General features: G+C 38.5%; 1 protein-coding gene across 4 annotated transcripts in view; it reads left to right on the top strand.

The window, feature by feature from the left end:
* FRYL (FRY like transcription coactivator) overlaps positions 1-14,059 on the top strand; it is a 221,575-nt gene that overhangs the window by 76,435 nt on the left and 131,081 nt on the right. For all 4 annotated transcript variants that reach the window (XM_059383630.1, XM_059383621.1, XM_059383604.1 and 1 more), the window contains one exon: positions 3,342-3,541. In XM_059383630.1, the coding sequence (XP_059239613.1) occupies positions 3,422-3,541 (120 nt within the window). In that variant the 5' untranslated portion in view covers positions 3,342-3,421. The remainder of the gene's footprint in view (positions 1-3,341; positions 3,542-14,059) is intronic.

Here is a 14,059-nt window from a genome sequence, read left to right as displayed (position 1 = left end):
GTATGTTCTGTATTACTTTTTGGTATTAATGGAGTCAACAAGCATTCATGAAATACTAAGAAATACAATTGAAATAAATAAATTTGATTTTAAAACATTCGTTTTTCATAAAAATTGGATTTTCTCAAGCTTGAGATATTTTTATTTTAGAAGGTAGTGCAGATATTTGGAAGAGAAATCTTTAGAAGATAAGTGCAGGTTCTGAAACTTTTGGCTTTATTGGCAAATTTCTTTTTTTTTTTAATATTTTATTTATTTATTTGACAGAGGGAGATCACAAGTAGGCAGAGAGGCAGGCAGAGAGAGCGAGAGGGAAGCAGGTCCCCTGCTGAGCAGAAGAACCAGATCCGAGCTTAATCCCAGGACCTGAGCCAGAGGCAGAGGCTTTAACCCACTGAGCCACCCAGGCACCCAGCAAATTTCTTAAAATATGCTATTTTGATGCCTAGAAATATTTGTTTATGCTTAATTTATACTTTCTAGAAAGTGTAAGACGGTAAAGGCAAATTATTTGAGAGGTCATTTTAGCTAGTTTTTTTCTTTTTTGGAGAAACTGTTAAAAAAAAACGTCATTTAAAAAAGGTTATACCTCGAGGCACCTGAATGGCTTAGTGGGTTAAGCCTCTGCCCTTGGCTGAGGTCATGATCTCAGGGTCCTGGAATCGAGCCCTGTATCAGGCTCTCTGCTCAGCGGGGAGCCTGCTCCCCGCCCCGCCTCCCCGGCCTGCCTCTCTGCCTACTTGTGATCTCTCTCTCTCTCTCTGTGTCAAATAAATAAATAAAATCTTAAAAAAAAAAAAATAAAAAGGCTATACCTCATTAAAGTCTAGAATTTAAATACCAGATCTATTACAAGGCTTCTTCGGGTACATTTATTGTAAAGTTAAAGCCAAAGACACTTTGTAACTGCTATGATCTTATGAATCTTATTTCAAGGTTTACAAATCTTCATTAAAAGAAAAGATATATTTTGTTAACTCTGACCTTAAGTCAAAGTCTCGAAAATGTTTTATCCTCGTTTTTATGTCTAAAATATAAATTAACCTTCTGGAAACTGTCTGAGTAGTTTTTGTTGTCATTGTTGTTTACTATTTTATGATTTCCTATGGTTATCCAACATAATATGGGTATAAAATATAGAGTTTGCTTAATGATCCAAAATAATTTCTTTTAAGATCTCTATTTTTCACAGTAGTAGTTGTGAACAGATTCTCTCTTTTATAATACACAATGTTGGATTATGGAACAGAGTAAACAAACAGGTCATTGTTTTAAAATAAATAGTGTGTACTGTGTTCAAAGGACAGTGAATTTTTGTTTTGAATTGTGCTTATTATATAATTTTAGTACTAGAATACAATACATCATATATTTTGATTTGGAAGTGTTGCAAAGATGTTTAGTTTTAGGTGCAATATTCACAATTTGTAATATTCTTTAGATTATTTTTCAATATATAAGCATCATGCATGACTAATTTTTAATTTTGGTTTTGGAGGGAAAATACTCTTGTTTTGTGGAAAAATAAATAAATAAAGATTATGACTAGGACATGAAGGGAGGCCAAGTATTTGGAAATTCTTTCAACAATTTTTTTTTCTTAATTTGCAGTTATTTTTTCTGAAGTAAAATATTTGTATTTTGCATTACTTTCTAGAATTTTCTTTTGGCGTTATCATGTGTCACCTTTATTTATTTTGGCACACTATGGCATAGTAGGGTTGGGTTTGTTTGCTTTTTGACAGAACAGATTATTGGTTTGGAGAGTATATATTTAGAATAAATTTGCCCCATAGTTATGTACACACATACGGAAATTCAGCATGTTTCATGTTTTCATGGAGGGGTTCGCTTTGGGGACACCTTATGCAAGGGCATTACCTGGAGATCAGGTTGGGGTAGAGAAGTACAAATTTGCAGGTTTTCAGTGAATATCTAGGCCACAGTGACGTGAGCTAAGTTTGGGAAGGGAAGGGTCTGTGTTACACAGCCGACTGAAAGGCCGAGGTGACTGGATAAAGTGAAGATAGGAGGCCCAGCAGTCAAGAGGACAAAACCTGTGACAATAAAGAGACTGTAGCAGTCGACGTGTGCTCTTTTTGTACCCCAGCTGGGGCAGGCGCTGGGACGTCCCTAGATGAGGACATGGCACCACTGTCCTTTGAAAGATTGCAATAAAAATCCTACAAGTCAGGGTGCCTGGGTGGCTCAGTGGGTTAAAGCCTCTGCCTTCGGCTCAGGTCATGATCCCAGCGTCCGGGGATCGAGCCCCACATCAGGCTCTCTGCTCAGCAGGGAGCCTGCTTCCCCTCTCTCTCTGCCTGCCTCTCTGCCTACTTGTGATCTCTGTCAAATAAATAAATAAAATCTTTAAAAAAAAAAAATCCTACAAGTCATTGCCAGTTCCTTTCCCTCACCTTGATGCCAGATTCACTAACACATAACAAATGTCAAGTCCTTTCCTCCTCTCCTGTGCATTCCATCCTCTTACCCTGAGCTAGTATTGTCCTACCTGAGCCTGTGTAGTAGCATCCCTGAGTATCCATGCTGCCGTCTAGTCCATTCTCTGGAGGAGCTGGAGAGATCTTTGAAGAGAAGCAAGATCCTATCCCTCTTCAAGTTAATACTTTCCACTGAATTTTAATTTCACTTAGAATAAAATCTGATTTCCCTACAAAGTTCTAAATCCCTGACTCATGATTTTGACCTCGTCTGAAATTGCCCGTCACCCCAGCTTCCTCCCTTAAGCTCCAGCCACACTGGTCTCCTTTCTGTTTATCAAATATGCTCACTCAGTTTAGCGCTTTCTGTTCCTGGTGCTTTGCCTTGCTGCCTCTTTTTTGCTATCCAGATGAGTTTAAATGTGGCTTCTTCAGTGAGGCCTTTTCCTAATCACGCTTTCCCAAATAGTATCTTTCAGTGCCCTAACCAATCGTGTTTCCCTTATTCCCATCTGTTTTATTCCCTTCATTACACATCACATCGTTTAGAATTGATAAATTAGTATGTATTTATTATATACCCAGTATATGCTAAACATTGTTCTAGGCACTTGGGATTTATTGAGTGAACAAAAAAGACAAAAGAGAATCCCTGTTTTTAGGAATTTCACATTAGTAGGGTCAAAAGAAGAACAGTACATAAAAAACAACACATAACTAAATTACAGTTGGGCAGTTTGTGAGAATGTAGCAAGTATAGTAAAGAAAAATAGAGTATGATCATACAGATTGGGAGACCTGGACAGGGTTTAGGGACAGGAAGCATATTAAATAGGGTGGTCACGGTGGGTCTCATCCTTGTGTTGATCATTAGAGTTCTTTTGTTTCTTCTATTTTTAGCTTCAGCACCAGTCAGCAAAGTGAATAAGTACTGTGCTTCCTCCAACTTTCATTCCACTTTGGGAAAAAAGAATATCATCATGTCAAGCATTACGATTGACCCAGATGTCAAGCCCGGTGAATATGTCATCAAGAGCCTCTTCGCAGAATTTGCTGTTCAGGCTGAAAAGAAAATTGAAGTTGTAATGGCTGAACCCTTGGTGAGTAGAGCTGACCTATAAATCTGAAATATTTTCTTAACTTTTGCACGAACCATTATAATACAAAGTTTCCAAAGGAAATAATGTGCTTGAAAAAGAATTAAAAGAAGCGAATCTGAAAAGGCTGCATACTGTAGAGTCCCAACTCTGTGACATTCTTAAAAAGGCCAAACTATGAAGATGGTAAAATGAGCACTGGGGAGAGGAGCTGGGGGTGGAGCGATGAAGAGGCAGAAGGAGGAGGATTTTTAGGGCAGCGAAAATAGTCTGTGTGATACTGCAGTGGAGGACACACGTCATCATACGTTCGCCCGTACCCACGGAACATACAACGCCAACAGTGGACTGTAATGCCAGTTACAGAACTTGTATGATTAGGAAGTTGTCATTGTAGTTTCATCTGTAATAACAAATGTACCACCCTGGTGGGGAGGCTAGGCCAGTGTGGGATAGGATATGTGGGAAATCTGTACCTTGCGCTCAGTTTTGCTGTGAACCTAAAACTGCTCTAAAAAAATAAAGTCTAAAAATTAAGAGATAGATTAGTAAAGTGACGATCTAGAAAGCTGTGATGACTTCAGACTGCGCCTTGTTAAGTCACCGCAGGTCACCAGAGAACAAAAATGGATTTTACCAACAGGAATTGTTGAGACCAGATAAAACATAAGAGAAAATAAAGGAAAATCTAGACTATCCTGCAAGTTGATGATATGGCAGTCGCCAAACTTAATATAAAACTGTAAACTTATTTTTAGACGTAGAGTGCATGCATGAGGCAAACTTAAGCGTTCTGAGAAGCTCCATGTGATTAGAGCTTATGGCAAAGGGGAAGGAAGAGAAAGAATGAAAACAAACATTTGAGTCAGATTCTGAGGGGCTGTGAAGGCTATTGTGATAGATAATACAGTGCTTAGACACTCATAGGGAGGAGAGATTAAAAGCAGAGGGTAGAGGGGCCCCTGGCTGGCTCAGTGGGTACAGCATATGACTCTTAATCTCTGGGTAGTGAGTTTGAGCCCCATGTTGGGTGTTGAGATTACTTAAAAAATACAGTCTTTAAAGGCAGAGACTACTGTTTAGCTGTTGTATATAATACAGGCTGGAATGAACAGAGTCTTCAATTAGGGCATTAACAGTGGAGTGGGTGAGGAAGAGAGTAGGATAACAGAATTAGTAGAACTCAACAAACAGGAGTAGGTGTTTCGAGGGATAATGAAGGTTAAGAGTTCTTTGACATGTTAGAAGAGATGGTATTAGATTAAAGAACACGAGAATGTTACTGGGGTAGGAAAGGAGAATAAGATAATTTTTCTTGTGTGAATGATAAGCTTGAGATACTGGTAATGTAAAACATGTGGAATTACTTTATTGATAGCTGGGAATTCTTTGTCAGTGACCAGAAATGATGACCGGAAATAGAGATTTTGGCATCATCTATGAGAGAGAGTAGTAAAGCCAAGAGAGCAGATGACGATCAAGAGAGAGTGTAGAATGGCATTATTATTGTCAAATGATATGGAGGGGAAGAGTACAATGAACACTGAGAGAAGTTACTGGACTTGGGAATTAAACAGCCTGAGAAGAGTTTTAGTAGGGTGATACAACTTTAGGAAATACCTTTTGGAATTTAAAGGGGTTGAATCTGTGACGTATCAAAACCACAGGGTCAGTTAAAATTAGGATGGTCACAATGAAGGTGGAGGGTGGGGTATGTCACCGCTGGAATTTACTTACTCCTTACGCAACTGGGTTAGGGATAGGTTTTCACCAGCGATCTGAGACCACAGGGGTTTGCTCCTTGCCTGAAGCTCAAAGCCACGGAATGGCAGAATGAGAAGTTAGGTACAGTAATGGCTTCAGAGCCTGTATACTTACTCACTTTGCTGTACTTCCTGCCTAGGAAGGAAGTGGGGAAAGGAACAGAAGAGAGAACAGGGATAATCTAAGAAGGGTGGGAAGGTGAAGGAGGGAATATTCTGCTTTCTTAAGTCCTACTTCACTAAGAAAAGTAACATGGCTAAGATTGCAAAGGGATGTGAATGGGTCTGCGCATGCCTGCGAGCGAGTTTCTTGCTGTCTTTAAGTAGAGAAGAAACTACTGTGAAGAAAGCAACTCCGCAAAAAGTGTTTGGGGTCCGGTAAATAATAATATAGAAGAGAGCATTAGCCACAATGTATGTTTTAAAACGGCAGCTCACTGTATTCCATTTAAATCATTCCACAGTTGCTTTCTGTGTAGCACATTAATGATTTTGTTTTGATCGGTGTGTATACATTTACAGCAGGTATATAAAGTTCCCCCTTAGAAACAGGGTTTATAAGGACTCGTAGATATGAATTAATGGTTATGAGGTTTGATTATTGATGTGCTTAATCTATAAAGTGTTATTTTCTTCATCGGTGGTCTGTGAATTACTCTGTAGTATGCTACAGTAGCTGGTTTAACTGACATACAGTAAGAAAGGGAGCCACTCTTAAAAAAATGAAACATTAAAAAAGTTTTTGGAATATAGTCACTTGTTGATAATACTGTATTATAAACTTGAAATTTGCAGAGAGTAGACCTTAAATGTTCTCACCCCCCCCAAAAGGTAAATATGTAAAGTGATTGACATGTTAATTAACTCAATGTGTACATATACCAAATCATCATACTGTACACTTCAAACACATTATAGTTACATTTGTCAGTTCTATCTCAGTAAACCTGAAAAAAAGAAAAATGTTTAAGAAAAATTTCAAGTTATATATAAAAGTATAGCTTATAGTGTGATGAACCCTCTAAAACCCATTGCCTGGCTTCAACAGCTTTTTTTCTTTCCTTGTTTTTTAGGATTTTTTTTGTTTTTTTTTTTAGATTTTATTTATTTATTTATTTTAGAGTTTATTTATTTATTTGGCAGAGAGGCAGGCAGAGAGTGAGAGGGAAGCAGGCTCTCCACTGAGCAGAGAGCCCGATATGGGGCTCGATCCCAGGACCCTGAGATCATGACCTGAGCTGGAGGCAGATGCTTACCCCACTGAGCCACCCAGGTGCCCCCTACTTATTTATTTTTAAAAATTTTATTTCTTTATATAAATAAAAGAGAGCGAGCGAGCACAAGCGGTGGGAGGGACAGAGGGAGAGGGAGAAGCAGACCCCTGCTGAGCAGGGAGCACCTTAAGGGGCTCAATTCCAGGACCTCAAGATCATGGCCTGAGCTGAAGGAAGATGCTTAACTGATTGAGCCATCCAGGTGCCCCTAAGGATTTTGTTTTTTAAGTCATCTCTTTTCCCAACATGGGGCTCAAACTCACAACCCTGATATCAAGAGTTATACCTTCCACCGACTGAGCCAGCCAGGCGCCCCCAGCTTCAGCAACTTTCAACTTGCACAGCACTTTTAAAAAACATGTCACCTATTTTATAAAATACTTATTTATTTATTATTTTGTAAAATATTTAATAAATAGCAACATGTGGTATGGTCCTGTCAGCTCTCAAATATTATATATTAAAGGAAGTTTAATTTTGACATATAAAGTTCTTGAGAGTAAGTGTTACAAGAAAATGGGTGAAATTACCTAATTTGAGTTTATAAAATGGTGATTTTATATCTTCCTCCTTTCTTTTTCTTCCAATGCCGTGGTCACTATCCTAGCTCAGGGTTAGCTTCGCTCATAGTAGGTCATTGCAATAACCAGAAAGTAAGTGGTTTGTCACCTTTCCATTTGTCTTGCTCTCACCAGACTTTGCTTCATCTAAAACAAATATTATTACCTTTTTCTTTTAAAAATCTTGCTGACTTTTTGTTGCCAGGGGATGAATTCAAGTTCTTGGTGGGTCGTTCTGGCCTCTTCACAGTCTTATTGCAATTTGTATCATGTCTCATGACTCTCTTACCCTCATGTCTCCTATGACCCTTAACGTGTCCTCTATATATTCTTTTGTCCTGGTGTGTTCTTCCTTTTCTCTTGATCCAAAATACTCTTAACTCTTCTCTATTTTAAGCCTCTACTCATCCTTCCAGACTTCCCACATGTTCCCTCTCTCGTAGTGATTCTCTTCAACCTGTAGGAATCTTTGTTTTATCATCAAAATTTTTCATACTCCTAGATTCTGACATTGTCCTGTTAATTGCTTACGTGTTTATCTCCTCTGATGTGAGCTGCTTGATACCAGGACCCAGGTCTCCTTTGCCTTTTTATAGTCCTGCCTGTGGTGGTAGATGCCTAGTAGAAGGTGAGGGGTAAAAAGTTGTATTTTAACTTGACGTTAGCCTTACAGAACATCACTGTGTCGTGTAGCCTTTGTTCTCTAAAGAAATATAATATCCTCATTCTAGCCATAGCTTTTAATAGTTCTTTTATAACAGTCTGAGGCTGACTATATTTTATTCTGTAATTTAGTAGCTAATTAAAGAGACATCTGCTATGTAGTCGGAGATTATAAAATTTGGTGAACAGTGGTGAGGTTTCTATCAGAAAATTGATGTTTTTACCCCATCATTGTACTTAGAAGAAACACTCCTTGCTTACTCTTCCTGACATACCAGGAAACCCCCAGTGTAATGGACTATAGCAACCAAGGACAAAGTCTGTTAAGCATCCGACTCATGGTTTCGGCTCATGATCTCAGGGTCCTGGGAATGAGCCCCACACAGGGTGGAGTCTGCTTTGTCCCTCTCCTTCTGCTCCTCCCCTGCCCACCACCCCCACACCCCCCAGAATAAATTTAAAAAAAATTCTTCCCCCCAATTTTAATCTAATCTTTAAAAAAGATTAGACAATGATACATTTAATCTAATACTGTGACAGTGTTGATATTACAGCTTCAAATTTGTTTATCGTGATTTCGTTTATTGTGAAATTTATTCAGTATTTTTATCTTAGTAAAACAACCATCTAAGATGAGTCTCTCGAGTTCTTGAATGAAACTCTTGCAGGCTCACTTCAAAGAAACTAGCATCCATGCATTGTTACATAAAAGGATACTAACATGTCTCATCATCAGTCAGACAGTAAGTTACATAAAAACGTAGCAGCACAGATGTGAAGGGATTTTGCTAAAAGAGTTAATCTACCACTAAAATGAGAGAACTGGCCTTCTCATTCTCATATTGGAAGCCATAATAAAATTAGTGGACCTTGATTTTTAGCCACAACTTCATTTTCATTTTAGGGGGAAGATTGGGGAAGGAAGGCCATCACTGATTGAAATTGCAGCTTGCAAGCCACAATCCAGTACCTTAGGTCTCTTCCCCCCTGAAAGGAGGTGGATCAATCCTTGATTAGTGATCCAGGCACACTCTAGCTTATCTGTTAATCTTTTAGATTGCCAGTGACTAGAAAAGAAGATAAGAAAAAAGGCTTTAACCAATCACCTGCTCATTTAGACTTCATTTGGTTTAGGCCCAGCATTTTTACAGCTCCGAAATAGCCAGTATTTTTTTTTTTTTTTGACAATATTAAGTACATTTATTTAATTAAAAAATTTTTTTTCTCCTCATATGATCTGTTTCTTCTAAAAGTTTTGCCTTCTCCTTACATGTATGCCTGTTGTAATTTGTTCTATTTCACAAGCACGGCATGAAACAGACTTGAAACCTGGATGGGTAGGCCTTTTTGACTGCAGTCTTCAGTGTGTAGTCATCTGAATGAATCATCAATGTCAGGTCTATTTCTGGGGTCTGTCAGGGTCCCTAGGGAAGGTTCTTCCAGTACCCCAAATGGGAGGCTTTAGCTGATGACCTAGGGGTCTCGAGGCTGAAGATAACTGGGTTTGTTGGTATTTGGCACGTAGATATTTACTTGAGCTCCCTGTCTTCAGTGTGTTATCTCGTCTTCCACTATAGCATCCACCAGTCAGCATTTCTGTTTCACCCTGTCCTGAGAAGGACAGCTGTTCCATGGGGAAGGTGGAAGACAGAGCTGGTGAAGGGAAGGAAAGAGAGGGTCTCGGTTTTCCTTAATCCTTCAACCAGCCCTCTTGTCTTTGACTCCACCTTTACCTACACTTTCAGAGCACTGAAGTTCTGCAAATCCACAAGAATTGCAAAGCATTGACGGGATTATCTTTCCTCCACCCTGTGTGGCAAGCTCACCCACTTTCCACCTGTTGAGACTCAAATGTCATCTCCTCTATGGTCCTTCTGTCTAAAATCTCACCCTGCATTCCAGCCTCCTGTCCTGAAGTCTGTCTAAGAGAATAGACATTTTAGTTGGTTCTCTCATTAGACTTTTAGCTTCATGAAGACAGGGATTATTTTCCATTTTGCTCGTGGTTGTGTCTCTACAGCCTAGAACTGTGCCTGGCATACAGTACACTCAGTAAATAATTCAGGTGAATGAGTGAGTGACTGTGGAGAATAGACGCCCAACTTTCCCCCTGCCTACTTAGGACTCACTCTTGTTGGCTGAAATGTCTTGGTTGGGCTTTACTATCTCTCGCATTCTCTCTACCCTTTGGTTTTAATTTTTAAGTCTTCTAAAAATTCTTTTACTGTTGTCTTGGTCAGGTTTTAGGAGAGAGTGGAGTCTCTGTGTGTGTTAAGCCTGCTCTCTTTAATTGCAAATTACTGAGGTATTTCCACATCATTGTTAATACTACCAGAATCCTTTCAGTAAATGCTCTTGCTTTCCCTGCAGGCTACATGCTGCTCTTGGTACATATGTGCTACTTAAGGAATCAAATTAGAACATAAAGATTGGGAACCTTAGAATATTCGATCTTTAGATTTTTTTTCTTTTTTACTTTTTTTTTTTTAAAGATTTATTTATTGATTTATTTATTTGGGCGGGGGCATAGAGAGAGGGAGAGAGAATCCCAAGCAGACTCCCCGCTGAGTGTGGAGCCCACTGAAGGGCTCTGTTGTGCAACCCCGAGGTGCATGACCTGGGCTGAACTCAAGAGTTGGAGGCGCAACCGACTGAACCACCCAGGCGCCCCTCATTGTTCGTTTTTTATATTATTATGAAATAATGACATTATAAAAAGTGGAAATAGTTCTAAATTTCATATAACAAGAGTAAGGACTCTTACTTGCATTCTGTATCAAGATAAACACTGTCCACAGTTTGTAGTCCATCATTTTCCATGTCTGTTAGCCATCTCTGTAGCATCTGCCACCTTTTTTAAAATTTTTTTTAATTTTTAACCTTTTTTGCCACCTTTTTTTAAAAGCACAAATGGGAGGTTTTATATGTGTGTGTTTGTGTGTGTCTATTTCTGTGCTTACATATTTTGAACAAAGTAAATTGGAGATTATTCTGCATTAGCCTGTATAAATTTGCCTCATTTTTTTTAATAGTTCAGTATTGTTTTATTAATTTTTTAAAAAGATTTTATTTATTTATTTGACAGAGCGAGAGAGACCACAAGTAGGCAAGAGAGAGAGGGAGAAGCAGGTTCCCTGCAGAGCAGAGAGCCCGATGTGGGGCTCGATACCAGGACCCTGAGATCATGACCTGAACCAAAGGCAGAGGATTAAGCCACTGAGCCACCCAGGCATCCCTGTTCAATATTATTTTGATAAAAGAATGTAACGTAATTTTTTTTACTAGTCTCTATTGATAGTCAGTTTGGGAATTACCTTAATTTAGGGCTACTTTAAAAAAACATGGTAAAAATATGGTAAACATTCTTGCACAAAAGGCTTTGCATACGTGCATGAAGATAGAAAATAATTTCTATTCTTTTTTGTTGTCATAATGGGTTGCTTATGCTATAAAGATTTTTCAAGGATGTATCTTTTTAAAATGTCTTATTGGAAGACACCCCAACTGCTTCCGCAATGATGAGTGTGTCCTCAATCACCCTATGCTTAAATTGAGAGGTTAGTACAGAGTTCTTGGCTACTAATTTCTATTTAGTACAGTACACTTGTTTTATGTTTTTGTACTTATGGTAACTTAAGTGTCCTTTTGCATTCAAAAATCATTTCTGAGTTCTTCTTATGTGAAAAATAGTCTACTTCCATTTCTTGGTTTAGGGAAAGCTCAGGGAAGATGTCAAATCTTTGAGGAAGCATGAGCTTGTTGAGAAATAAAATATGTTAATATGAAACAACATTTTGTTTCTGAAAAGCTCTCCACTGTGCTTGGCCATTACTCTAGTGTATAAACATGTTATTTGAGTAATAAACCACTTAGGTCAGCAGTCCTCAAGATATCACTGAAGACCTTTAGACAGAGTGTTAAAGGGGATTAAATGAGTGCGAAGAAGCCACTTACTGTCTCCCCCAACCTCTCCTCTTAAATAGTTCATATGAGGATAGTAGAGGCCCTTTAGCTCACTATTTTTCAAACTTCTAGATACTTTTAGACATGGTGTTCTATGGAACTGCGGTAGGACTTTGTGTTTTACTGAAACTTTAGAGCTAATTGGTATCATCTATATGGTTGTGCAGAATCATCGTGTTGGAGATAAATGATGTATAGATTGGTTTTTGAAATACAGAACTTGTTCTGCAAGATAATCACCCAAGTGCGCTTAGCCTGTGAAGGCCCAAGTACCAAGGACACGCCAAAAACCTATCCTTATTAAGAAGGTAAAGTGCCCCAGAATTCAGGCACTTTACTGATTTCATTTAAATTAGTTAGAAACAGGTTGTACTGATAGCCAGACTGGGAGTTTTTACAATTTCACTGGCAAATATACTTGCGGATGTGTTTCCATCAAGATTAGCTCCGAATGCCAGAAAGTGATAGGACTCTACCAGATAAAGAAACTTCAAAATATACATATTCTAAATTCTCATTTCTTTCAAAGAAGGATGATGTTTGTTTTTCTTTGATACATGTTTTATGTATTTAAAATTCAATAAAAAAGCCTAACATAGAGAAGTTTAGATATTCATCCTAAAAATCTCAATAAAACAGCCATCGTGTATTTGAATATAATCCTCGCTGTCTCCTGTATTCAGTAAGGAAGTTAGGTAAGGATATGTGGGGTTTCCAGCAAGGCAAGTAGGTAGGAAGACGCACAGAAGGGAGCACACTGTCTATGCTATCTTAATTTAAACTCATTATGTTATAGATTTTGTTTGAATTAAACAGAACAAAAAGAAACAAACTAGAATGATTTAACTTCTGAATTTCAGGTAACATTTTCTTTTATAGAAAGAACAGTTCTTGAGAGATCTTTAAAGCTGGGGCACCTGGGTGGCTCAGTTGGTTAAGCGTGTGCCTTCGGCTCAGGTCATGATCCTGGGGTCCTGGGATCGAGTCCCGCATTGGGCTCCCTGTTCGTTGGGAGCCTGCTTCTCCTTCTCCCTCTGCCGCTGTCCCTGCTCATGCTCGCTATCTCTCTGTAAAATAAATAAATAAAATCTTTTTAAAAAAAATCTTTGAAGCTAAATGTAAAGAAATAAACAGATGTGTACATGGAGGTTTAGTGACAACTAGATTTGAAAATGAGGAAATTAAATCACTTCATAATTCATGATTTTGTTTAGTTACATTGTTTTTTTCTCATATTTTAAAACACGTCTGTTCTGTAACCATAACTTTCATGGCTCTACCCTACATTGTTCTAAAATTAAATGAATTTGCTGGATTGCCACCAAGCATGGGAAACTCAAGAACAACCCTCAAGTTTAAGAATGAGAGGAAGTAATTTACGTTCTTTGTTCAAAATACAGAAAATAAATGTAAACTAATTGTTCAACCACAAAACAACCTGTTATTATGTTTTTATTACTAAGGCGTGCTAAATATGTTTCTAGAGTTTTAAATGTATTTATATGTGTAATACCATCATATATGCATTTTATCCTTTTATAAGATAATTAAATCTGTTATTCTCTAATTTAATTAATACATTGAGAACATTTTCCCAATCTACCAATTTAGTTCTACCTGTCACTACTCTAATGTGTAGCTATATCAAGATTTTTTGACTCAAATTCCCCATTGTTGTACTTTGATGTTGTTTCTTATTTTTAACTGCTTAGTTAATGTTCCTTTATGTGCTTTTTATAAATGTAGAACACATCCCCCCCCCCGCTCACCCTGGGACATATTCTGTCTTTGGATCAAAGAGGAAATTAAATCAGAAATGATGTTTTTATTAGGATTCTCCAGAGAAACAGAACCAATAGGGTGCGCATGTGTGTGTGTGTGTGTGTGTGTGTGTGTGTGTGTATAAAAAGATACTTATTGGAAGGCATTGGCTCACATGATCCTAGAGGCTGAGAAGTCCCCAGGTCTGCAGTGGGCAGGTGGGGAACCCAGGAGAGCAGGTGGTGTGAGCTCCAGCCTGAAAGCTGGTACAAGAAGAGCTCCTGTTTCAGTTCGATATGGGAAAAGTGGTAGGGCTGGGCTAGCCTGATGCTCCAGCTCAGTGTAGTCAGGCAGGAGGAGTCCATCTTACTCCAGGAAGGGTCGCAATTTTGGCTCACCCCGGGCTTTCAGCCTGTTGGCTGAAGTCCACCCACATAAGGGAGTCTCAGTCTACTTGCTTGACTCAGTTCTCCAATTCAAATGTTAATCTCATCCCAAAACATCCTCACAGGCAAACCCAGAAAATGCTATCACAGG

The sequence above is a fragment of the Mustela nigripes genome, chromosome 1, assembly GCF_022355385.1.
Source record: "Mustela nigripes isolate SB6536 chromosome 1, MUSNIG.SB6536, whole genome shotgun sequence".
NCBI classification, from domain to species: Eukaryota; Metazoa; Chordata; class Mammalia; order Carnivora; family Mustelidae; genus Mustela; species Mustela nigripes.
This window is presented reverse-complemented; position numbering and strand designations above follow the sequence as displayed.